Source organism: Lepisosteus platostomus, chromosome 18 (assembly GCF_059453375.1).
Source record: "Lepisosteus platostomus isolate fLepPlt1 chromosome 18, fLepPlt1.hap1, whole genome shotgun sequence".
In the NCBI taxonomy this organism is placed as follows: Eukaryota; Metazoa; Chordata; class Actinopteri; order Semionotiformes; family Lepisosteidae; genus Lepisosteus; species Lepisosteus platostomus.
The window spans coordinates 17,449,401-17,473,598 of record NC_142628.1 but is presented as its reverse complement, the minus strand read 5'-3'; the positions used below and the strand labels follow the sequence as shown (position 1 = coordinate 17,473,598).

The 24,198-nt window shown below is 52.6% G+C and overlaps 1 protein-coding gene and 1 long non-coding RNA gene across 2 annotated transcripts; both read left to right on the top strand.

Moving 5' to 3' along the window:
* Positions 1 to 1,224: 1,224 nt before the first annotated feature.
* Positions 1,225 to 22,272, top strand: pgghg (protein-glucosylgalactosylhydroxylysine glucosidase). Its single transcript, XM_088610846.1, has 14 exons — positions 1,225 to 1,607; positions 3,506 to 3,876; positions 4,681 to 4,891; positions 4,978 to 5,413; positions 5,508 to 5,627; positions 6,245 to 6,376; positions 11,668 to 11,779; positions 11,905 to 11,977; positions 12,510 to 12,646; positions 14,315 to 14,448; positions 14,653 to 14,748; positions 20,833 to 20,930; positions 21,601 to 21,809; positions 22,099 to 22,272. Exons 2-14 carry the CDS (start codon positions 3,585 to 3,587, stop codon positions 22,164 to 22,166), a joined length of 2,118 nt encoding a protein of 705 aa, XP_088466972.1. The 5' UTR covers positions 1,225 to 1,607; positions 3,506 to 3,584; the 3' UTR covers positions 22,167 to 22,272.
* On the top strand, positions 11,997 to 12,484 carry LOC148645840 (uncharacterized). The gene is made up of 3 exons (XR_015928042.1): positions 11,997 to 12,252; positions 12,289 to 12,363; positions 12,422 to 12,484. It is a non-coding gene; the product is annotated as an uncharacterized LOC148645840 (long non-coding RNA).
* Positions 22,273 to 24,198: the final 1,926 nt, after the last annotated feature.

Sequence of the window (24,198 nt, the reverse complement as noted above, 5' to 3'; positions counted from 1 at the left end):
TGTCTCTCTGTCCCTGAGTGTCACGCTGTGTGTGTCTCTGTCCCTGAGTGTCAGGCTGTGTCTCTCTGTCCCTGAGTGTGGGGCTGTGTGTCTCTGTCCCTGAGTGTCGGGCTGTGTGTCTCTGTCCCTGAGTGTCAGGCTGTGTGTCTCTGTCCCTGAGTGTCGACTGTGTCTCTCTGTCCCTGAGTGTGGGGCTGTGTGTCTCTGTCCCTGAGTGTCACGCTGTGTGTGTCTCTCTCCCTGAGTGTCAGGCTGTGTGTCTCTGTCCCTGAGTGTTGGGCTGTGTGTCTCTGTCCCTGAGTCAGGCTGTGTGTGTCTCTGTCCCTTAGTGTCGGTGTGTCTGTCTCTGTTCCTGAGTGTCACGCTGTGTTTCTCTGTCCCTGAGTGTCAGGCTGTGTGTCTCTCTGTCCCTGAGTGTCGACTGTGTCTCTCTGTCCCTGAGTGTCACGCTGTGTGTGTCTCTGTCCCTGAGTGTCGACTGTGTCTCTCTGTCCCTGAGTGTCACGCTGTGTGTGTCTCTGTCCCTGAGTGTCAGGCTGTGTCTCTCTGTCCCTGAGTGTCGGGCTGTGTGTCTCTGTCCCTGAGTGTCAGGCTGTGTGTCTCTCTGTCCCTGAGTGTCGACTGTGTCTCTCTGTCCCTGAGTGTCGACTGTGTCTCTCTGTCCCTGAGTGTGGGGCTGTGTGTCTCTGTCCCTGAGTGTCACGCTGTGTGTGTCTCTCTCCCTGAGTGTCAGGCTGTGTGTCTCTGTCCCTGAGTGTTGGGCTGTGTGTCTCTGTCCCTGAGTCAGGCTGTGTGTGTCTCTGTCCCTTAGTGTCGGTGTGTCTGTCTCTGTCCCTGAGTGTCACGCTGTGTTTCTCTGTCCCTGAGTGTCAGGCTGTGTGTCTCTCTGTTCCTGAGTGTCACGCTGTGTCTCTCTGTCCCTGAGTGTCGACTGTGTGTCTCTCTGTCCCTGAGTGTCGACTGTGTGTCTCTCTGTCCCTGAGTGTCAGGCTGTGTGTCTCTCTGTCCCTGAGTGTTGACTGTGTGTCTCTGTCCCTGAGTGTCAGGCTGTGTGTCTCTGTCCCTGAGTGTCAGGCTGTGTGTGTCTCTGTCCACAGGGCCACTACAGTAGTAGCTGAACTCTCCTTCCCTGCTGTCTGCACTCCAGATGTGCTCTTCCCTGGCCCGCTGCCCCTCCCCCCTCCTCTCTGTGCGCCTGGGCTCCTAATAAGGGCAGAGGCGCTGCTCTGTAAACATCTGGCGCTGCACCCTTATAAGGACAAACCGCAGGCACGCGGGCCCGCTTTTCCCAGGGTCTCGCTCCTGCGGACCAGCGGGCTGCCAGGCGGCGCCTCCGTGGCAGCAGCGCGCCGTCTAGCGGCCAGCTGAGGAACTGCGCCCCGGCCGGGGACTGAAAGTCCAGCCCTCACCGCCGTCCGGCGCGCAGACAGACCAGAGCCGCGGGGCAGTCAGCCGGACTTGTGCAGAGGTGGATGCAGCGTGGGGCTTCGCTACTTCAAGACACCTGAAAGCGTCTGTTCTCCCGGTCCGTTGGTCTCTGCCTGCGGGTCCCGCTGCAGGAAACTCGGAGCGCATCCCGGCGGGGAGCGCAGCTGCTCGGGGGACTGGTAAACACGGCGTGCATTGTTATTATTAGTGGACACATTATTGTTATTTTTTATTATTATAATAATAATAATTAGTAGTAGTAGTATTGTCTTCTTGTCTTTGCCCGCTCAGTTTGCAAACTTTCACTTCCTGCTCGGCTCCTCCTCTCCGTGACGCGTCCCGGAGTCGGATTTCCGATTCAAAACTTTTATCTGGCAGTGCTGCCAAAACAAGAACACGAGAGTTTCAACAAAAACCTTATTGTCTGTTCCTCAGGCTGGGCCAGGAGATCACACACTGTATTATTATTATTGAGAGACAGACTCACTGTTCCTCAGGCTGTGACAAGAGATCACACACTGTATTATTATTATTGAGAGACAGGCTCACTGTTCCTCAGGCTGGGACAGGAGATCACACACTGTATTATTATTGAGAGACAGGCTCACTGTCTGTTCCTCAGTCTGGGACAGGAGATCACACACTGTATTATTATTATTGAGAGACAGACTCACTGTTCCTCAGGCTGTGACAAGAGATCACACACTGTATTATTATTATTGAGAGACAGGCTCACTGTTCCTCAGGCTGGGACAGGAGATCACACACTGTATTATTATTGAGAGACAGGCTCACTGTCTGTTCCTCAGTCTGGGACAGGAGATCACACACTGTATTATTATTATTGAGAGACAGGCTCACTGTCTGTTCCTCAGGCTGTGACAGGAGATCACACACTGTATTATTATTATTGAGAGACAGGCTCACTGGTCCTCAGGCTGTGACAGGAGATCACACACTGTATTATTATTATTGAGAGACAGGCTCACTGTCTGTTCCTCAGTCTGGGACAGGAGATCACACACTGTATTATTATTATTGAGAGACAGGCTCACTGTTCCTCAGGCTCGGACAGGAGAACACGCACTGTATTATTATTATTTAGAGACAGGCTCACTGTCTGTTCCTCAGGCTGGAACAGGAGATCACACACTGTATTATTATTATTGAGAGACAGGCTCACTGTCTGTTCCTCAGGCTGTGACAGGAGATCACACACTGTATTATTATTATTGAGAGACAGGCTCACTGTTCCTCAGGCTGGGACAGGAGAACACGCACTGTATTATTATTATTGAGAGACAGGCTCACTGTCTGTTCCTCAGGCTGTGACAGGAGATCACACACTGTATTATTATTATTGAGAGACAGGCTCACTGTCTGTTCCTCAGGCTGTGACAGGAGATCACACACTGTATTATTATTATTGAGAGACAGGCTCACTGTTCCTCAGGCTGTGACAGGAGATCACACACTGTATTATTATTATTGAGAGACAGGCTCACTGTTCCTCAGGCTGGGACAGGAGATCACACACTGTATTATTATTATTGAGAGACAGGCTCACTGTTCCTCAGGCTGGGACAGGAGATCACACACTGTATTATTATTGAGAGACAGGTTCACTGTCTGTTCCTCAGGCTGGGACAGGAGATCACACACTGTATTATTATTTTTGAGAGACAGGCTCACTGTTCCTCAGGCTGTGACAGGAGATCACACACTGTATTATTATTATTGAGAGACAGGCTCACTGTTCCTCAGGCTGGGACAGGAGATCACACACTGTATTATTATTGAGAGACAGGTTCACTGTCTGTTCCTCAGGCTGGGACAGGAGATCACACACTGTATTATTATTATTGAGAGACAGGCTCACTGTCTGTTCCTCAGGCTGGGACAGGAGATCACACACTGTATTATTATTATTGAGAGACAGGCTCACTGTTCCTCAGGCTGTGACAGGAGATCACACACTGTATTATTATTATTGAGAGACAGGCTCACTGTCTGTTCCTCAGGCTGGGACACTGAGCGTCAGGGTGTGTTTGTCCTTGCTGTCTCTTGCCCTGGTCAGACTGTGGACACTGACCCTGCAGACCGGAGGCAGGGCTGCCGTGCTGTGGGTGACCGTGTGTGTGCTGTGTGGGCAGAGCATGAGTGCCGGGCAGAGCCCGCCGGGGTCCCGCCAGCCCGACACCCGTGACGACCCCTACGTCTTCACCGCCGACTCACTGCCCTCAGACCCGCGCTTCCTGGCCACGGTCGCCAACGGCTACCTGGGCACGCGGGCGTTCGGCAGCGTCCTGCACGTGGGCGGCATCTACAACGGCCTGGCCGGCGCCTGCCACCGCGCCGACGTGCCCTCGCCCCTGGCCCTGCAGCTGGAGCTGCCCCAGGCTGGCGCCGGCCCCCCGAGACACAGCTACACCCTGGACACGCGTCGAGGTATGAGCACCCCGGGGCACTCGAGGTGGAAGAACATCCCTCTGGGAGGAGTGGGAAGTGAGATACTGAGGGGTCAGATACTGAAGAGTGAGATACTGTGGGGTGAGATACTGAGGGGTGAGGAGTGAGATACCAAGGGGTGGGATACTGAGAGGTGAGGAGTGAGATACTGAGGAGTGAGATACTGAGGGGTGAGGAGTGAGATACTGAGGGGTGAGATACTGAGGGGTGAGGAGTGAGATACCAAGGGGTGGGATACTGAGGAGTGAGTTACTGAGGGGTGAGATATGTCTCAGCAAGGGGTGAGGAGTGAGATACTGAAAAGTGAGATACTGAGGGGTGAGGAGTGAGATACCGAGGGGTGGGATACTGAGGGGTGAGGAGTGAGATACTGAGGGGTGAGATACTGAGGGGTGAGGAGTGAGATACTGAAAAGTGAGATACTGAGGGGTGAGGAGTGAGATACCAAGGAGTGGGATACTGAGGGGTGAGGCGTGAGATACTGAGGGGTGAGATACTGAGGGGTGAGGGGTGAGATACTGAGGGGTGAGGAGTGAGATACCAAGGGGTGGGATACTGAGGAGTGAGTTACTGAGGGGTGAGATATGTCTCAGCAAGGGGTGAGGCGTGAGATACTGAAAAGTGAGATACTGAGGGGTGAGGAGTGAGATACCGAGGGGTGGGATACTGAGGGGTGAGGAGTGAGATACTGAAAAGTGAGATACTGAGGGGTGCGGAGTGAGATACTGAGGGGTGAGGAGTGAGTTACAGGGGAGTGAGATATCTCCCTGCCTCCCGCTCCAGGTGTGTTCTCCCACTGCCTCAGCAGCGGCGCTGTCAGCGTCTCCCAGGAGCTGTTCGCTCACCGGGCGTACCCCAACCTGCTGGCCATGGAGCTGAGGGTGGAGCGCAGGGCGACCCCTGGGGAGCCCGTCACAGTGCAGCTCCGCAGCGCGTTCGCTCCCCAGAGCGAGGACATCAGCCTCCAGGCGGGACCGGACTTCAGAGGGGGCCGGTGAGGCAGCTGTGGGTGGGGGGGGATGCGCGGGGCGAGCGTGGGGTGAGCGTGGCGTCCGTCACAGCGCCCTGTCTTTCCCTCAGGCACGTGTTCGGACAGACTCTCACTCCAGAGGAGGCTGGAGGACCCCAGCCCCACGTGCACCTGATCTGGACGCCGGTGCCCTCCAGCCTGACGCTGCCCTCTGCGCGGAGTGAGGAATGCTGGGTGTTCCTCACCGCGGTGGCCGACAGCGCCGAGCGCGCTCAGAGCGCCTACGCCCTCGGCCTCTCTCTAATTGGCTCGGGCGACCTGAGCCCCTCCCACTGCCGGGCATGGGCGGAGCTTTGGCAGGGCTGCGGGGTGGAGCTGGTCGGCCCCTCCCCTGTGAGGCGGGCCGTGATTGGCTGCCTCTACTACCTGCTCAGCGCATTCCCACCCCTACACGACAGCAGCTTCCTGTTCGGGGGGGTCAGCCCCGGTGGCCTGTCCAATGGGAGGAGAGGGCAGGACTACTGGGGCCACGTGTTCTGGGACCAGGTGTGTGTCTCTGCCTGCCTGGGGCAGGCCCGGCTCGAACCCGGCCTCCTGGCCTCGCGGCCACCCGCCCACCCGCCTGTCTGTGTTTCGGCAGGACACCTGGGTGTACCCCGGGATCGCTCTCTTCTACCCAGAGCTGGCACGCCATGTGTTGGGGTACCGGCTCAGAACCCTGCCAGGGGCAGCAGAGAACGCCAGGGCACAGGGGTGTCAGGTGAGTGGGGCATCAGGGTAGTGGGGCACAGGGGTGTCAGGTTAGTGGGGAGCAGAGTTGTCAGGTGACTGGGGTGTGAGGTGAGTGGGGTGCAGGGGTGTCAGGTCAGTGGGGCGCAGGGGTGTCAGGTTAGTGGGGTGTCAGGTTAGTGGGGCACAGGGGGGTCAGGTCAGTGGGGTGTCAGGGTAGTGGGGCGCAGGGGTGTCAGGTTAGTGGGGTGTCAGGGGTGTCAGGTGAGTGGGGTGTCAGGTTAGTGGGGCGCAGGGGTGTCAGGTGAGTGGGGCATCAGGGTAGTGGGGCAGAGGGGTGTCAGGTTAGTGGGGAGCAGAGTTGTCAGGTGACTGGGGTGTGAGGTGAGTGGGGTGCAGGGGTGTCAGGTCAGTGGGGCGCAGGGGTGTCAGGTTAGTGGGGTGTCAGGTTAGTGGGGCACAGGGGTGTCAGGTCAGTGGGGTGTCAGGTTAGTGGGGCACAGGGGTGTCAGGTCAGTGGGGTGTCAGGGTAGTGGGGCACAGGGGTGTCAGGTTAGTGGGGTGTCAGGTGAGTGGGGTGTGAGGTGAGTGGGGTATCAGGGGTGTCAGGTGAAGTGCTGTTGTGTAGCTGTGCTGTTGTGTGTGCAGGGTGTGAAGTTTCCCTGGGAGAGTGCGCTGTCAGGAAAGGAGGTCTGCGAGGAGAAATTGTATGGACAGCAGGAGATCCACATCAACGGTGACGTCAGCCTGGCCTTCAGACAGTACCTGTACCTGACGCAGGTAAGCAGCTGTGTCTGTGATCTCCTGTGTGTATTCTCCCTTATAGACACACTGTCTGTGATCTCCTGTGTCTATTCTCCCTTATAGACACACTGTCTGTGATCTCCTGTGTGTGTACTCCCTTATAGACACACTGTCTGTGATCTCCTGTGTTTGTACTCCCTTATAGACACACTGTCTGTGATCTCCTGTGTGTGTACTCCCTTATAGACACACTGTCTGTGATCTCCTGTGTGTACTCCCTTATAGACACACTGTCTGTGATCAGCTGTGTGTATTCTCCCTTATAGACACACTGTCTGTGATCTCCTGTGTGTACTCCCTTATAGACACACTGTCTGTGATCTCCTGTGTGTATTCTCCCTTATAGACACACTGTCTGTGATCTCCTGTGTGTACTCCCTTATAGACACACTGTCTGTGATCTCCTGTGTGTGTATTCTCCCTTATAGACACACTGTCTGTGATCTCCTGTGTGTGTACTCCCTTATAGACACACTGTCTGTGATCTCCTGTGTGTGTTCTCCCTTATAGACACACTGTCTGTGATCTCCTGTGTGTACTCCCTTATAGACACACTGTCTGTGATCACCTGTGTGTGTACTCCCTTATAGACACACTGTCTGTGATCTCCTGTGTGTATTCTCCCTTATAGACACACTGTCTGTGATCTCCTGTGTGTGTTCTCCCTTATAGACACACTGTCTGTGATCTCCTGTGTGTGTACTCCCTTATAGACACACTGTCTGTGATCTCCTGTGTGTATTCTCCCTTATAGACACACTGTCTGTGATCTCCTGTGTGTGTACTCCCTTATAGATACACTGTCTGTGATCTCCTGTGTGTATTCTCCCCTATAGACACACTGTCTGTGATCTCCTGTGTTTGTACTCCCTTATAGACACACTGTCTGTGATCTCCTGTGTGTATTCTCCCTTATAGACACACTGTCTGTGATCTCCTGTGTGTGTTCTCCCTTATAGACACACTGTCTGTGATCTCCTGTGTGTGTTCTCCCTTATAGACACACTGTCTGTGATCTCCTGTGTGTACTCCCTTATAGACACACTGTCTGTGATCACCTGTGTGTGTACTCCCTTATAGACACACTGTCTGTGATCAGCTGTGTGTACTCCCTTATAGACACACTGTCTCTGATCTCCTGTGTGTATTCTCCCTTATAGACACACTGTCTCTGATCTCCTGTGTTTGTACTCCCTTATAGACACACTGTCTGTGATCTCCTGTGTCTATTCTCCCTTATAGACACACTGTCTGTGATCTCCTGTGTGTGTTCTCCCTTATAGACACACTGTCTGTGATCAGCTCTGTGTGTACTCCCTTATAGACACACTGTCTGTGATCTCCTGTGTGTGTACTCCCTTATAGACACACTGTCTGTGATCACCTGTGTGTGTACCCCCTTATAGACACACTATCTGTGATCTCCTGTGTGTGTACTCCCTTATAGACACACTGTCTGTGATCTCCTGTGTGTATTCTCCCTTATAGACACACTGTCTGTGATCTCCTGTGTGTGTACTCCCTTATAGACACACTGTCTGTGATCTCCTGTGTGTATTCTCCCCTATAGACACACTGTCTGTGATCTCCTGTGTGTGTACTCCCTTATAGACACACTGTCTGTGAGCTCCTGTGTGTGTACTCCCTTATAGACACACTGTCTGTGATCTCCTGTGTGTGTACTCCCTTATAGACTCACTGTCTGTGATCTCCTGTGTGTGTACTCCCCTATAGACACACTGTCTGTGATCTCCTGTGTGTATTCTCCCTTATAGACACACTGTCTGTGGTCTCCTGTGTGTGTACTCCCTTATAGACACACTGTCTGTGATCTCCTGTGTGTATTCTCCCTTATAGACACACTGTCTGTGATCTCCTGTGTGTATTCTCCCTTATAGACACACTGTCTGTGATCTCCTGTGTTTGTACTCCCTTATAGACACACTGTCTGTGATCTCCTGTGTGTGTACTCCCTTATAGACACACTGTCTGTGATCTCCTGTGTGTACTCCCTTATAGACACACTGTCTGTGATCTCCTGTGTGTGTACTCCCTTATAGACACACTGTCTGTGATCTCCTGTGTGTGTACTCCCTTATAGACACACTGTCTGTGATCTCCTGTGTGTGTACTCCCTTATAGACACACTGTCTGTGATCTCCTGTGTTTGTACTCCCTTGTAGACACACTGTCTGGGATCAGCTGTGTGTGTACTCCCTTATAGACACACTGTCTGTGATCTCCTGTGTGTATTCTCCCTTATAGACACACTGTCTGTGATCACCTGTGTGTGTACTCCCTTATAGACACACTGTCTGTGATCAGCTGTGTGTGTACTCCCTTATAGACACACTGTCTGTGATCTCCTGTGTGTGTACTCCCTAATAGACACACTGTCTGTGATCTTCTGTGTGTATTCTCCCTTATAGACACACTGTCTGTGGTCTCCTGTGTGTGTACTCCCTTATAGACACACTGTCTGTGATGTCCTGTGTGTATTCTCCCTTATAGACACACTGTCTGTGATCTCCTGTGTTTGTACTCCCTTATAGACACACTGTCTGTGATCTCCTGTGTGTGTACTCCCTTATAGACACACTGTCTGTGATCTCCTGTGTGTGTACTCCCTTATAGACACACTGTCTGTGATCTCCTGTGTGTACTCCCTTATAGACACACTGTCTGTGATCTCCTGTGTGTGTACTCCCTTATAGACACACTGTCTGTGATCTCCTGTGTGTGTACTCCCTTATAGACACACTGTCTGTGATCTCCTGTGTGTGTACTCCCTTATAGACACACTGTCTGTGATCTCCTGTGTTTGTACTCCCTTATAGACACACTGTCTGGGATCAGCTGTGTGTGTACTCCCTTATAGACACACTGTCTGTGATCTCCTGTGTGTATTCTCCCTTATAGACACACTGTCTGTGATCACCTGTGTGTGTACTCCCTTATAGACACACTGTCTGTGATCAGCTGTGTGTGTACTCCCTTATAGACACACTGTCTGTGATCTCCTGTGTGTGTACTCCCTAATAGACACACTGTCTGTGATCTTCTGTGTGTATTCTCCCTTATAGACACACTGTCTGTGGTCTCCTGTGTGTGTACTCCCTTATAGACACACTGTCTGTGATCTCCTGTGTGTATTCTCCCTTATAGACACACTGTCTGTGATCTCCTGTGTTTGTACTCCCTTATAGACACACTGTCTGTGATCTCCTGTGTGTGTACTCCCTTATAGACACACTGTCTGTGATCTCCTGTGTGTGTACTCCCTTATAGACACACTGTCTGTGATCAGCTGTGTGTGTACTCCCTTATAGACACACTGTCTGTGATCTCCTGTGTGTGTACTCCCTTATAGACACAGTCTGTGATCTCCTGTGTGTGCACTCCCTTATAGATACACTGTCTGTGATCTCCTGTGTGTGTACTCCCTTATAGACACACTGTCTGTGATCTCCTGTGTTTGTACTCCCTTATAGACACACTGTCTGTGATCAGCTGTGTGTTTACTCCCTTATAGACACACTGTCTGTGATCTCCTGTGTGTATTCTCCCTTATAGACACACTGTCTGTGATCATCTGTGTGTGTACTCCCTTATAGACACACTGTCTGTGATCTCCTGTGTGTGTACTCCCTTATAGACACACTGTCTGTGATCTCCTGTGTGTGTACTCCCTTATAGACACACTGTCTGTGATCTCCTGTGTGTGTACTCCCTTATAGACACACTGTCTGTGATCTCCTGTGTGTATTCTCCCTTATAGACACACTGTCTGTGATCACCTGTGTGTGTACTCCCTTATAGACACACTGTCTGTGATCAGCTGTGTGTGTACTCCCTTATAGACACACTGTCTGTGATCTCCTGTGTGTGTACTCCCTAATAGACACACTGTCTGTGATCTTCTGTGTGTATTCTCCCTTATAGACACACTGTCTGTGGTCTCCTGTGTGTGTACTCCCTTATAGACACACTGTCTGTGATCAGCTGTGTGTGTACTCCCTTATAGACACACTGTCTGTGATCTCCTGTGTGTGTACTCCCTTATAGACACACTGTCTGTGATCTCCTGTGTTTGTACTCCCTTATAGACACACTGTCTGTGATCTCCTGTGTGTATTCTCCCTTATAGACACACTGTCTGTGATCTCCTGTGTGTGTACTCCCTTATAGACACACTGTCTGTGATCTCCTGTGTGTGTACTCCCTTATAGACACACTGTCTGTGATCAGCTGTGTGTGTACTCCCTTATAGACACACTGTCTGTGATCTCCTGTGTGTGTACTCCCTTATAGACACAGTCTGTGATCTCCTGTGTGTGTACTCCCTTATAGATACACTGTCTGTGATCTCCTGTGTGTGTACTCCCTTATAGACACACTGTCTGTGATCTCCTGTGTTTGTACTCCCTTATAGACACACTGTCTGTGAACAGCTGTGTGTTTACTCCCTTATAGACACACTGTCTGTGATCTCCTGTGTGTATTCTCCCTTATAGACACACTGTCTGTGATCATCTGTGTGTGTACTCCCTTATAGACACACTGTCTGTGATCTCCTGTGTGTGTACTCCCTTATAGACACACTGTCTGTGATCTCCTGTGTGTGTACTCCCTTATAGACACACTGTCTGTGATCTCCTGTGTGTGTACTCGCTTATAGACACACTGTCTGTGATCTCCTGTGTGTATTCTCCCTTATAGACACACTGTCTCTGATCTCCTGTGTGTATTCTCCCTTATAGACACACTGTCTGTGATCTCCTGTGTCTATTCTCCCTTATAGACACACTGTCTGTGATCTCCTGTGTGTGTACTCCCTTATAGACACACAGTCTGTGATCAGCTGTGTGTGTACTCCCTTATAGACACACTGTCTGTGATCTCCTGTGTGTGTACTCCCTTATAGACACACTGTCTGTGATCTCCTGTGTGTATTCTCCCTTATAGACACACTGTGAGTGATCACCTGTGTGTGTACTCCCTTATAGACACACTGTCTGTGATCTCCTGTGTTTGTACTCCCTTATAGACACACTGTCTGTGATCTCCTGTGTGTGTACTCCCTTATAGACACACTGTCTGTGATCTCCTGTGTGTGTACTCCCTTATAGACACACTGTCTGTGATCTCCTGTGTGTGTACTCCCTTATAGACACACTGTCTGTGATCTCCTGTGTGTATTCTCCCTTATAGACACTGTCTGTGATCCCCCTCCCTCTGTCCCTCTCTTGTCCCTCTGTGTGCTGCAGGATCTGGCCCTGTTCAGTGATGGCGGGGGCTGGGAGCTGGTGAAGGCTGTGGCTGAGTACTGGGCATCCAGAGTCGCCTGGAGCAGTGAGGAAAGGAGCTACCACATCAGAGGTATCCATGACATCACAGATATAATAACATCACTGTGTCCTGTGACATCACTGGTTCTGATTGGAGTAGCAGTAGTGGGGGGTTGAGTCCCAGCACAGTGCAAGTGCGCCTCTTGTCTGTTTCAGGTGTGATGCCCCCTGACGAATTCCACAGCAGTGTGGACAACTCTGTCTACACCAATGCAGTGGCCAAGCAAAGGTGAGGCAGTCAGCAAAGTTTCAGCGTCTCGTCTGTGTCCTCAGAGTCTCTTCAGCGTCTCGTCTGTCTCCTCAGCGTCTGTCTTGTGTCCTCAGAGTCTCTTCAGCATCTCATCTGTGTCTTCAGAGTCTCCTCAGGGTCTAGTCTGTGTTCTCAGGGTGTCTTGTAGTGTGATGTCATTTGGTGCTGTGGTATCATGCAGTGTGACGTTATGGTGTGTAGTGTGGTGTTGTGTGGTGGTGTCGTGCGGGGTGTGGTGTGGTGTCGTGCGGGGTGTGGTGTGGTGTTGTGCTGGGTGTGGTGTGGAGGAGTGGTGTCGTGCAGGGTGTGGTGTGCTGGTGTGTAGTAGTGGTGTCGTGCGTGGTGTGGTGGTGGTGTCGTGCAGGGTGTGGTGGTGGTGTCGTGCGAGGTGTGGTGTGCTTATTGTGTGCTATTGTGTAGTAGTGGTGTCGTGCTGGTGTGTGGTGGGGATGTCGTGCAGGGTGTGGTGTGCTGGTGAGTGGTGTTGTGGGTAAGCTAGTGTCTCTCTCAGTCTCCAGTTTGCGGTGGAGTTGGCCTCTCTCCTGCACATCCCTCCACCTAAACAGTGGCAGGATATTGCCGATCAGATCAAAATCCCCTTTGACCTGGAGCAGAATTACCACCCTGAGTTTGATGGATACAAGACAGGTGAGAAACAGGATCTGTTTTCGCCTCTTGCATCCCGTTTCTCCCTCTTATTTAACCTGTGGAGACCAGTGGAGTACAGGGCTGTTACAGTCCAGTCCTACCAGCTCAGAGACCAGTGGAGTACAGAGCTGCTACAGTCCAGTAATACCAGCTCAGAGACCAGTGGAGTACTGGGCTGCCACAGTCCAGTCCTACCAGCTCAGAGACCAGTGGAGTACAGGGCTGTTACAGTCCAGTCCTACCAGCTCAGAGACCAGTGGAGTAAAGAGCTGCTACAGTCCAGTCCTACCAGCTCAGAGCCCAGTGGAGTACTGGGCTGCTACAGTCCAGTCCTACCAGCTCAGAGACCAGTGGAGTAAAGAGCTGCTACAGTCCAGTAATTCCAGCTCAGAGACCAGTGGAGTACTGGGCTGCTACAGTCCAGTCCTACCAGCTCAGAGACCAGTGGAGTAAAGAGCTGCTATAGTCCAGTAATTCCAGCTCAGAGACCAGTGGAGTACAGGGCTGCTACAGTCCAGTCCTACCAGCTCAGAGACCAGTGGAGTACAGGGCTGCTACAGTCCAGTCCTACCAGCTCAGAGACCAGTGGAGTACTGGGCTGCTACAGTCCAGTCCTACCAGCTCAGAGACCAGTGGAGTACAGGGCTGCTACAGTCCAGTCCTACCAGCTCAGAGACCAGTGGAGTACAGGGCTGCTACAGTCCAGTCCTACCAGCTCAGAGACCAGTGGAGTACAGGGCTGCTACAGTCCAGTCCTACCAGCTCAGAGACCAGTGGAGTACAGGGCTGCTACAGTCCAGTCCTACCAGCTCAGAGACCAGTGGAGTACAGGGCTGCTACAGTCCAGTCCTACCAGCTCATAGACCAGTGGAGTACAGAGCTGCTACAGTCCAGTCCTACCAGCTCAGAGACCAGTGGAGTACTGGGCTGCTACAGTCCAGTCCTACCAGCTCAGAGACCAGTGGAGTACAGGGCTGCTACAGTCCAGTCCTACCAGCTCAGAGACCAGTGGAGTACAGGGCTGCCACAGTCCAGTCCTACCAGCTCAGAGACCAGTGGAGTACTGGGCTGCTATAGTCCAGTCCTACCAGCTCAGAGACCAGTGGAGTACAGAGCTGCTCCAGTCCAGTCCTACCAGCTCATAGACCAGTGGAGTACAGGGCTGCTACAGTCCAGTCCTACCAGCTCAGAGACCAGTGGAGTACAGGGCTGCTACAGTCCAGTCCTACCAGCTCAGAGACCAGTGGAGTACAGGGCTGCTACAGTCCAGTAATACCAGCTCAGAGACCAGTGGAGTACAGGGCTGCTACAGTCCAGTCCTACCAGCTCAGAGACCAGTGGAGTACTGGGCTGCTACAGTCCAGTCCTACCAGCTCAGAGACCAGTGGAGTACAGGGCTGCTACAGTCCAGTAATACCAGCTCAGAGACCAGTGGAGTACAGGGCTGCTACAGTCCAGTCCTACCAGCTCAGAGACCAGTGGAGTACAGAGCTGCTACAGTCCAGTCCTACCAGCTCAGAGACCAGTGGAGTACAGGGCTGCTACAGTCCAGTCCTACCAGCTCAGAGACCAGTGGAGTACAGGGCTGCTACAGTTGTACCCAGCTCAGAGACCAGTGGAGTACACTTAGTCCTGTCTCTTTTTCATTCAATTTCTTCTTCCTCTCAGGAGAGAAAGTGAAGCAGGCAGATGTTGTGTTGCTGGGATATCCGCTGGGGTACCCCATGTCTCCAGAGGTCAGAAGGAATGACCTGGAAGTGTATGAGCCAGTGACTGATCCCCAGGGACCAGCAATGACCTGGGTAAGACAGCACAGCACCTCTTGCAGGGAGAGGAGATAGACGGACACTGACCGGCAGACAGACACAGCCCAGTGTGCAAGTCCTGGACAGACACTGACCAACAGACAGACACAGCCCAGTGTGTCAGGGTGTGTGTGCAGTGGGTTAGGGTCAGACAGACAGAGCCCAGGCTGAAGAGACTGTCTCTCTCTGTTCCTCTGTTAGGGGATGTTTGCTGTGGGTTGGCTGGAGCTCAGAGAGGCATCTCGGGCCCAGGAGCTGTTGATGAGGAATTTCAATAACATCCAGGAGCCCTTCCAGGTGAGAGAATATCTCGGTCTCACCATCAGCTCTTCTGGGAGTTTTGACCTGGCAGTGAAGGCACTGAGGGAGAAGGCACTCAGGGCTTTCTACACAATAAGAAGGAGGCTCTTCAACATCAACCCACCAACAAGAATCTGGTTCCAAATATTTCAAAGTGTAATCCAACCCATTGCTCTATACGGCAGTGAAGTGTGGGGTCCCCTCACAGACCACGATTACACTCAATGGGACAAACACCCCACAGAAACTCTGCACATGGAGATCTGTAGAAACATCCTCCGTGTGCAGAGAAAAACTCCTAACAACGGGTGCAGGGCCGAATTAGGCCAGTACCCACTATTGATAAACATACAGAAAATAGTATTAAATTATTGGGTACACCTAAAAAACAGCGACCAAAATTCCTACCACCACAAAGCCCTGCTGAGCCCAAAACAGAGCCCCCTGAGCCAGCTGGTCCTGAGTCTCACTGACCTGAGCCACACCGACACTAACCAGCATCAGGACAGCACTGCTAGAGCACCACAACTCAGACCCAAGCACATCACAGCACAGATCAAACAGCAATATCTCACACACTGGGACACACACACACAAACACAACATAAACTGGAATGCTACAGAACCTTAAACAGACAATACACACTAGCTGAATATTTGACCAAAATAAGAAACAACAAACAGAAACAGACCCTGACAAGTACAGGCTCAGTGACCACAGCCTGGCCATAGAAACTGGGCGACACAGGCAGACCTGGCTGCCCAGAGAGGACAGGCTGTGCTCCCACTGCCAGCGGGGAGAAATAGAGACAGGGGTGCACTTCCTACTGCACTGTGACAGATACTCTGGGATGAGAGAAACATTCTTCCATAAACTCAGAAATCTAGTCCCAGAGTTCCCACACCTGCCAGAATCACAACGGGTCCAAACGACAGATTCCACTATGTCAGTATTTACTTAACAAAAAATAAGCCAACATGCAGAAGCCATGTGTGAAAAACTAAATACACCCCATGATTCAGTAGCTGTATAGCCACCTTTCGCAGCAATAACTTGAAGTTATCATTTTCTGTATGAGTTTATCAGTCTCTCACATCATTTTGGAGGAGTTTTGGCCCACTCTTCTACAACATTGCTTCAGTTCAGCGATGTTTGAGGACATTCGTTCATGCAAAGCATCTCAATGGGGTTGAGGTCTGGACTTTGACTTGGCCATTCCTACACCTTGATTCTTTTCTTTTTCAGCCATCCAGTCATAGATTTGCTGGTGTGCTTGGGATCATTGTCCTGTTGCATGACCCAATTTCGGCCAAGCTGTCGGACAGATGGCCTCACATTTGTGTCTAGAATACTTAGAGTTCGTGGTCGACTCGATGACTGCAAGGTGCCCAGGTCCCGTGGCTGCAAAACACGCCCAAATCATCACCCCTCCACCACCGTGCTGTCACGACCACCAACCTTGCCCAGACCAGCCCCCAAGAGAGCTAACCAGTGCCAGCAGCAGGGCGATGATTACAAGCGCGGCCGCACGGGTTAACTCAACACCAGACGCCTACCGTGCCGCAGGCTGCAGTATTTAAGCCTCTCCAACCCGCGTCTTGCCGCGGTATTGAGTTAACTCCTTGAGAGCTCTACCTAGCGATTTCTAAACCTTGTGTCAACCTGGATTTTGGACCACCCCTTTGCCATCGGACTTCGGACCTCGCCTTCCGACTCGGACTGTTTGCCACCTGTGTTTGTCCCAGATTTCGACCTCCCTTGTTCCCTTTGACCACGATCTCGCCTCTCGACTTGTATTGTTTGCCATTTGGGTTTGACATGGTTTTCGACCTTCCTTTCTCCCTCTGACCACGAACTCGCTGCTGGATACGGATTGTTTGTTGTCGTGCCTCTCACCTACTCCTGCGGCTGCACAGGATCCATATCTCCTCTTCAGAGTATCCTTACAGAATACCGAGCTCTTCGCTCCCTTCTCCAGCAGCACTCCCAAGCTCTCTCCCAGCTACAGCTGTCCGTTCAGCATCTTACTAATCACGTCGCCTGGCTTTCGTCCCCCCCGGTGCCCCCGTGCCCCACGCCGTCCCCTGCAGTGTCTTCCTCTCAAGCCTCTGCCCCGCCCTCCACTCCCCCAGCCTTACCGTTTGTTCTCCCTGAGAAATAGGAGGGTAATCCTACAGGTTGCAGAGGCTTCATTGCTCAGTGCTTTCTCTCCTTTCATTTGCATCCCGAGCGTTTTCCTACATCACGGGCGCAGATTGGATTTGCGTTCTCCCTGCTTACAGGCAATTGGGAATCTGTCTTGCTGGCCGGGGGAGATTTTAGTAGTTTTGCGGATCGCCTCCAGGCGCGTCTTTCGCAGAACAACCTGGACCTGATTCACCTGCGGCTCTCAGCGCTTCAACGGGGCGACAGACCACTACAGGACTACGTGGCCGAATTTCAGTCCCTCGCCACAGGGTCTGCCTGGAACCCGGAGGCTCTTGTCTGTCTCTTCTGTAAGGGACTGTCAGAGGAGTTGAAGGACCACCCGGTGCTCACGCCAATCCACTCCCAGTCCCTTGACGCGGTGTTCTCTCAGGTTCTCGAACTGGCCACCCGTATTAGAATTCGGAGAGCAGAGAGACACCCGGGAAGCAGACATGGCCGTCCGGAGGGGTCGCTCCCTCCAGGAGCTCTGCCGCATGCTCTTCTTTCCTCTCAAGAAAAGGAAAGGCGCCGCCAAGAGGGACGAAGCCTGTACTGCGCTTCTTCGAACCATCTGCTTGCTACCTGTCCTCCGAGACCACCGTGTGCACCTCGAGCTCTCCCGCAGCCTACAGCTATGGTCAGTAGCGCTGTCTTTTCTCCAGCCTCTTCTGGCTCTCTGTTTCCAGCTGAGCTGTCGTGGTCCGATACTCACCTTCCCGTCGGTCTTCGTTGACTCAGGTGCAGAAGGAACATTCATAGACGCCTCCTTCGTCAACCGTTGGAATATCCCATCCTTTTGATCCCTGGCTCAAAAGACACGACCCCCACCTCTCCTGGGCCAAGAATGAGATCATTGCCTAGAGTGGCAATGATCCTGCCGTACCAATTGTTGTCGCCTCCCAGTTAAGGTCTCTGCTGCTGTACTCCCCAGGGATGCTCTGACTTCCATGCCACCACAATAAGTTCACCTGAAACAGGCCTTCGATAAACAGCAGGCCCTCTCGCTGCCCCTCACCGGAACTGTGACTGCGCGATAGGTCTACTGCCAGGAACCCTCCCGCCCAAGGGTCCTCTTCTCCAGCCTGTGCCGGTTTCTTTTCCATTGGGAAGAAGGATGGCTCCTTGCGCCCATGTATTGACTGCAGGGGGTTGAAGCCATCACGGTTGAACATCGTCACCCCCGCCGCTAATTCCAGTGGCTTTGGAGTCCCTACGGGGAGCCTCCATCTTTTCTAAATTAGATCTGCCGGGGGCTTATAATCTAATCAGGATACGGGAAGGGGACGAGTGGAAGACGGCCTTTATGACCACGCACAGGCATTACGAATAGTCAATAGGCAAGTCATGCCCTTTGGCCTTGTTAATGCCCCGGCGGTCTTCCAGTCCTTTATGAATGACATCTTTAGGGACATTATTGGTAACTTTGTTTTGGTGTATCTGGATGACATTCTGATTTATTTCACCGACCCCCAGGATCATGTCCGTCACGTCCAGGAGGTGTTGTCCAGATTGATCAACAATCTCTACGCTAAGCTGGAGAAGTGTGTGTTTCATGTCTCTAAGATACACTTCCTGGGCTACATCATTTCTCCCCTGGGGGTGGAGATGGACTCGTCTAAGGTAGTAGCTATTAACGACTGGCCAGTCCCGCGCAATCTGAAACAGATCCAACATTTTCTGGGTTTTGCTCATTTTTACAGGCGTTTCATTAGGAACTTTAGCTCCGTTGTTGCGCCCATCACTGCCTTGACTGGTAACAGACCTGGCCGAGGTAAGTGGAACCCGGAGGCTGACAAGGCATTCCTACGCCTAAAGCACCTCTTCAGCTCAGCTCCACTTCTCGTCACCCGGATCCCTCCAGGCCTTTCGTGGTGGAAGTTGACGCCCCTGCCTATGGGGTTGGTGCAGTCCTCTCCCAGCACCATGGAGGACACATTCTGCATCCATGTGCTTTCTTCTCCAAGAGGTGAACTACGATGAGCTCCTCGCCATCAAGCTGGCCCTCAAGGAATGGAGACATTGGCTGGAGGGGGCTCAACATCCCTTTGTTATAATCATGGGCCGCAAGAACCTGGCCTACATCCCATCGGCTAAATGCCTCAACTCGCGTCTAGGCTTGCTAGTCTCTGTTCTTCTTCAATTTCGTGATTACCTATACGCCCGGTTCTAGGAGTGGGAGGGCGGACGCACTCTCCTGACTCCACTACCCCCCGGATCTGGACTACACACCTGAAACGATAATCTCGACCAACCCTGTTGTGGCAGGGGTTCACTTTTCCATTGAGGATCAAGTCAGGCGGGAACTGGACAAGACTGCCATCCCTCTCCATTGTCCCGCGGATAAACTCTTTGTTGTGGACAATTTACGTTCGGCAGCTTTGCCATGACTCCCAGTTCACAGGTCATCCTGGGGTCAGACGTACTCTGGACCTCCTGAACAGGGACTTCTACCATGAGAGCTGATGTCGCTGACTATATTCGGGCATGTCCGACCTGTGCCAGAACCAAGCCCCCGAGAGCCAGGAAAACGGGTTTCCTTCACCCCCTCCCGGTCCCCTACCGCCCCTGGTCTCACATAGCGGTGGATTTCATCACAGACCTCCCCAGCAGTCAAGGCAATACAGTAATCATGGTGGTCTCCGGCCGCTTCTCCAAATCGGCCTTCTGTCAAGCTCTTGGCACTCATGTGTCGTTAACCTCGGGATACCACCCTGAAGCCAACGGACAGGTGGAAACTAAACGAATCAAAGCCTCCTTTCATTTCTCAGAGCCTTCACCTCCTCTTGTGCATAATGACCAAACATCTCCACTTTGGTCTCGTCTGTCAAAAGGACATTGTTCCAAAAAATCTTGTGGTTTGTTCAGATGCAACTTTGCAAAGTCGTTCTGCCATGTTCTTTTTGAAGAGAAGGGGCTTTCTCCTATCTACCCTTCTATGGAAGCCATACTTGCTCAGTCTTTTTCTGATCGTACTGTCATGAACTTTAACATTTAACATGTTGTCCAAGGCCTGTAGATCTCTAGATGTAGCTCTTGGTTCTTTGCGATTTCTCTGAGCATTATACGGTCTGACCGTGGGGTGAATTTACTGGGACACCACTCCCAGGAAGACTGGCAACTGTCTTGAATGTTCTCCATTTGTAAACCTTCTCACTGTAGAATGATGGATTTCAGATTGTTTGGAAATGGCCTTATACCCCTTCCCACATTGATGAGCAACAGCAATTGCTTCTCTGAGTTCATTGCCGATGTCTTTTCTCGTTGGCATGGTATTAACACACACCTGAATGATCCAGATAACTAAACTGCCAAAGGTTCTGCTTTTATAAAGGTGGTCACCCTTCCTGATGATCAACTAATCAAGTGTATTTGATGAGCAGCACCTGGCTGCTAATTACCTTCTTAATCCTATGGAAGCAGTAAGGGTGTACTTAATTTGTCCCACATGGTTTCTGCATTTTGGCTTACTTTTTGTTGAATAAATAATGACAGTGAAATCTGTTCTGTGTTGTGTGTTATCTGAGGCTAGATTTGTCTAATTATGGAAGTTGGTGAGGACTAGACAATTGTTATTTATGCCCTAATTTGTAAAACCATTGAATTGAAAGAGGGTGTACCTTCTTTTTCACATGACTGTATGTCTGTAGATTTTAATTTATTTTTATTTTTTGTTTTGTTTCATGTTTATTTTATTTATTTTTTTGCTTTGGCAACACTGACTGTACCCATCTGTCATCCCAATAAGGCACCTTGAATTGAATTGAGTGAAAGAGAGCAAGCAGTGTGTCCAAAGCTCCCATTTCTCTCCTGTCCCTCTCTCCGGGTGTGGAGTCAATGTGTCTCTTGTCTCTCTCTCCGGGTGTGGAGTCAGTGTGTCTCCTGTCTCTGTCCAGGTGTGGTCTGAGGGCTCCGATGGCTCAGGGACAGTGAACTTCCTGACCGGGATGGGCGGCTTCCTGCAGGCTGTGCTGTTTGGATACACAGGATTCCGGTTGGCATTGTGTGTCTGTCTGTCCCTTTGTGGTCACTGAGCCTGTCCTCTCTGGGCAGTCAGGTCTGCCTGTGTCCAGTCTCTCTGGCCAGGCTGTGGTCACTGAGCCTGTCCTCTGTGGGCAGTCAGGTCTGCCTGTGTCCAGTCTCTCTGGCCAGGCTGTGGTCACTGAGCCTGTCCTCTCTGGGCAGTCAGGTCTGCCTGTGTCCAGTCTCTCTGGCCAGGCTGTGGTCACTGAGCCTGTCCTCTGTGGGCAGTCAGGTCTGCCTGTGTCCAGTCTCTCTGGCCAGGCTGTGGTCACTGAGCCTGTCCTCTCTGGGCAGCCAGGTCTGCCTGTGTCCAGTCTCTCTGGCCAGGCTGTGGTCACTGAGCCTGTCCTCTCTGGGCAGTCAGGTCTGCCTGTGTCCAGTCTCTCTGGCCAGGCTGTGGTCACTGAGCCTGTCCTCTGTGGGCAGTCAGGTCTGCCTGTGTCCAGTCTCTCTGGCCAGGCTGTGGTCACTGAGCCTGTCCTCTGTGGGCAGTCAGGTCTGCCTGTGTCCAGTCTCTCTGGCCAGGCTGTGGTCACTGAGCCTGTCCTCTCTGGGCAGTCAGGTCTGCCTGTGTCCAGTCTCTCTGGCCAGGCTGTGGTCACTGAGCCTGTCCTCTCTGTTTCTCTCTCTTACTTCTGCAGCATTAAGAAGGACTGCCTGACTTTTGACCCCGTGTTGCCGGACGACATCCCAGAGCTGCGGCTCAGGGGGGTGTGTTACCTTGGCAACAAGCTGGAGTGGGTGTTCGGGGGGAACAAGGTGCGCGTGGGGGTGACGGCGCTGTGGGGACCACACTGCCCCCTGCAGGTCATTGAGAGACGTACAGGACAGAGCTTCCCCCTGGTGCTGGGTACGTCCTGGGGGTCCTGGGGGTTCGGGGAGGGGGTCCCCTGCACAGCTGCAGGCCCGAGATCAGTCAGATCCCCAGAAGTGCTGAGATCGAGGAAGGGACTGGCGTCGGCCACTGAGCAAGGTCCCGGCAGAACTGTGCCACCCGCTGGGCAAGGTCCCGACAGGACCACTGAGCAAGGTCCCGGCAGGACCACTGAGCAAGGTCCCGGCAGGACCACTGAACAAGGTCCCGGAAGGACCGTGCCGCCCGCTGTGCCCCCTGCTGTAACGGCTCTTTGTCTTTCCAGGGAAGCCGGTCTCCATTCCGCTCGGAGCAGGGGAGCTCCGCAGGCAGGCCAGCTGCTGGCCTCTGTAGCTCACGGAGTGCCACAGTCAGTGTCTCCAGAGCCACACCACTCAGGAGCCGCTGCCCCTCCAGCCCTCAGAGCAGGGCTGATCTCAATAAAACACCGTGATCTGTACGTATGTCTGAGCCTGGTCTGTTCACACCTGGACAGCCTCTCACACACCTGGACAGACTCTGACTGCAGACCTGTCTGTACACACCTGGACAGACTCTCACACACCTGGACAGCCTCTCACACACCTGGACAGACTCTCACACACCTGGACAGCCTCTCACTGCAGACCCTGTCTGTACACACCTGGACAGACTCTGACTGCAGACCCTGTCTGTACACACCTGGACAGCCTCTCACTGCAGACCCTGTCTGTACACACCTGGACAGTCTCTCACACACCTGGACAGACTCTCACTGCAGACCCTGTCTGTACACACCTGGACAGACTCTAACTGCAGACCCTGTCTGTACACACCTGGACAGTCTCTCACACATCTGGACAGACTCTCACTGCAGACCCTGTCTGTACACACCTGGACAGTCTCTCACACACCTGGACAGACTCTGACTGCAGACCCTGTCTGTACACACCTGGACAGACTCTAACTGCAGACCCTGTCTGTACACACCTGGACAGTCTCTCACACACCTGGACAGACTCTGACTGCAGACCCTGTCTGTACACACCTGGACAGACTCTCACACACCTGGACAGTCTCTCACACACCTGGACAGACTCTCACTGCAGACCCTGTCTGTACACACCTGGACAGACTCTCACACACCTGGACAGACTCTCACACACCTGGACAAACTGTTACACACCTGCACAGTCTCTCACACACCTGGACAGACTCTCACTGCAGACTCTGTCTGTACACACCTGGACAGTCTCTCACACACCTGGACAGACTCTCACTGCAGACCCTGTCTGTACACACCTGGACAGACTCTCACTGCAGACCCTGTCTGTACATACCTGGACAGACTCTCACACACCTGGACAGACTCTCACTGCAGACCCTGTCTGTACACACCTGGACAGTCTCTCACACACCTGGACAGACTCTGACTGCAGACCCTGTCTGTACACACCTGGACAGACTCTCACTGCAGACCCTGTCTGTACACACCTGGACAGTCTCTCACACACCTGGACAGACTCTGACTGCAGACCCTGTCTGTTCACACCTGGACAGACCCTCACACACCTGGACAGCCTCTCACACACCTGGACAGTCTCTCACACACCTGGACAGACTCTCACTGCAGACCCTGTCTGTACACACCTGGACAGACTCTCACACACCTGGACAGACTCTCACACACCTGGACAAACTGTTACACACCTGCACAGTCTCTCACACACCTGGACAGACTCTCACTGCAGACTCTGTCTGTACACACCTGGACAGTCTCTCACACACCTGGACAGACTCTCACTGCAGACCCTGTCTGTACACACCTGGACAGTCTCTCACACACCTGGACAGACTCTGACTGCAGACCCTGTCTGTACACACCTGGACAGACTCTCACTGCAGACCCTGTCTGTACACACCTGGACAGTCTCTCACACACCTGGACAGACTGACTGCAGATCCTGTCTGTTCACACCTGGACAGACCCTCACACACCTGGACAGACTCTGACTGCAGACCCTGTCTGTACACACCTGGACAGCCTCTCACACACCTGGACAGTCTCTCACACACCTGGACAGACTCTCACTGCAGACCCTGTCTGTACACACCTGGACAGACTCTCACACACCTGGACAGACTCTCACACACCTGGACAAACTGTTACACACCTGCACAGTCTCTCACACACCTGGACAGACTCTCACTGCAGACTCTGTCTGTACACACCTGGACAGTCTCTCACACACCTGGACAGACTCTCACTGCAGACCCTGTCTGTACACACCTGGACAGTCTCTCACACACCTGGACAGACTCTCACTGCAGACCCTGTCTGTACACACCTGGACAGACTCTCACTGCAGACCCTGTCTTACATGCCTGGACAGACTCTTACATACCT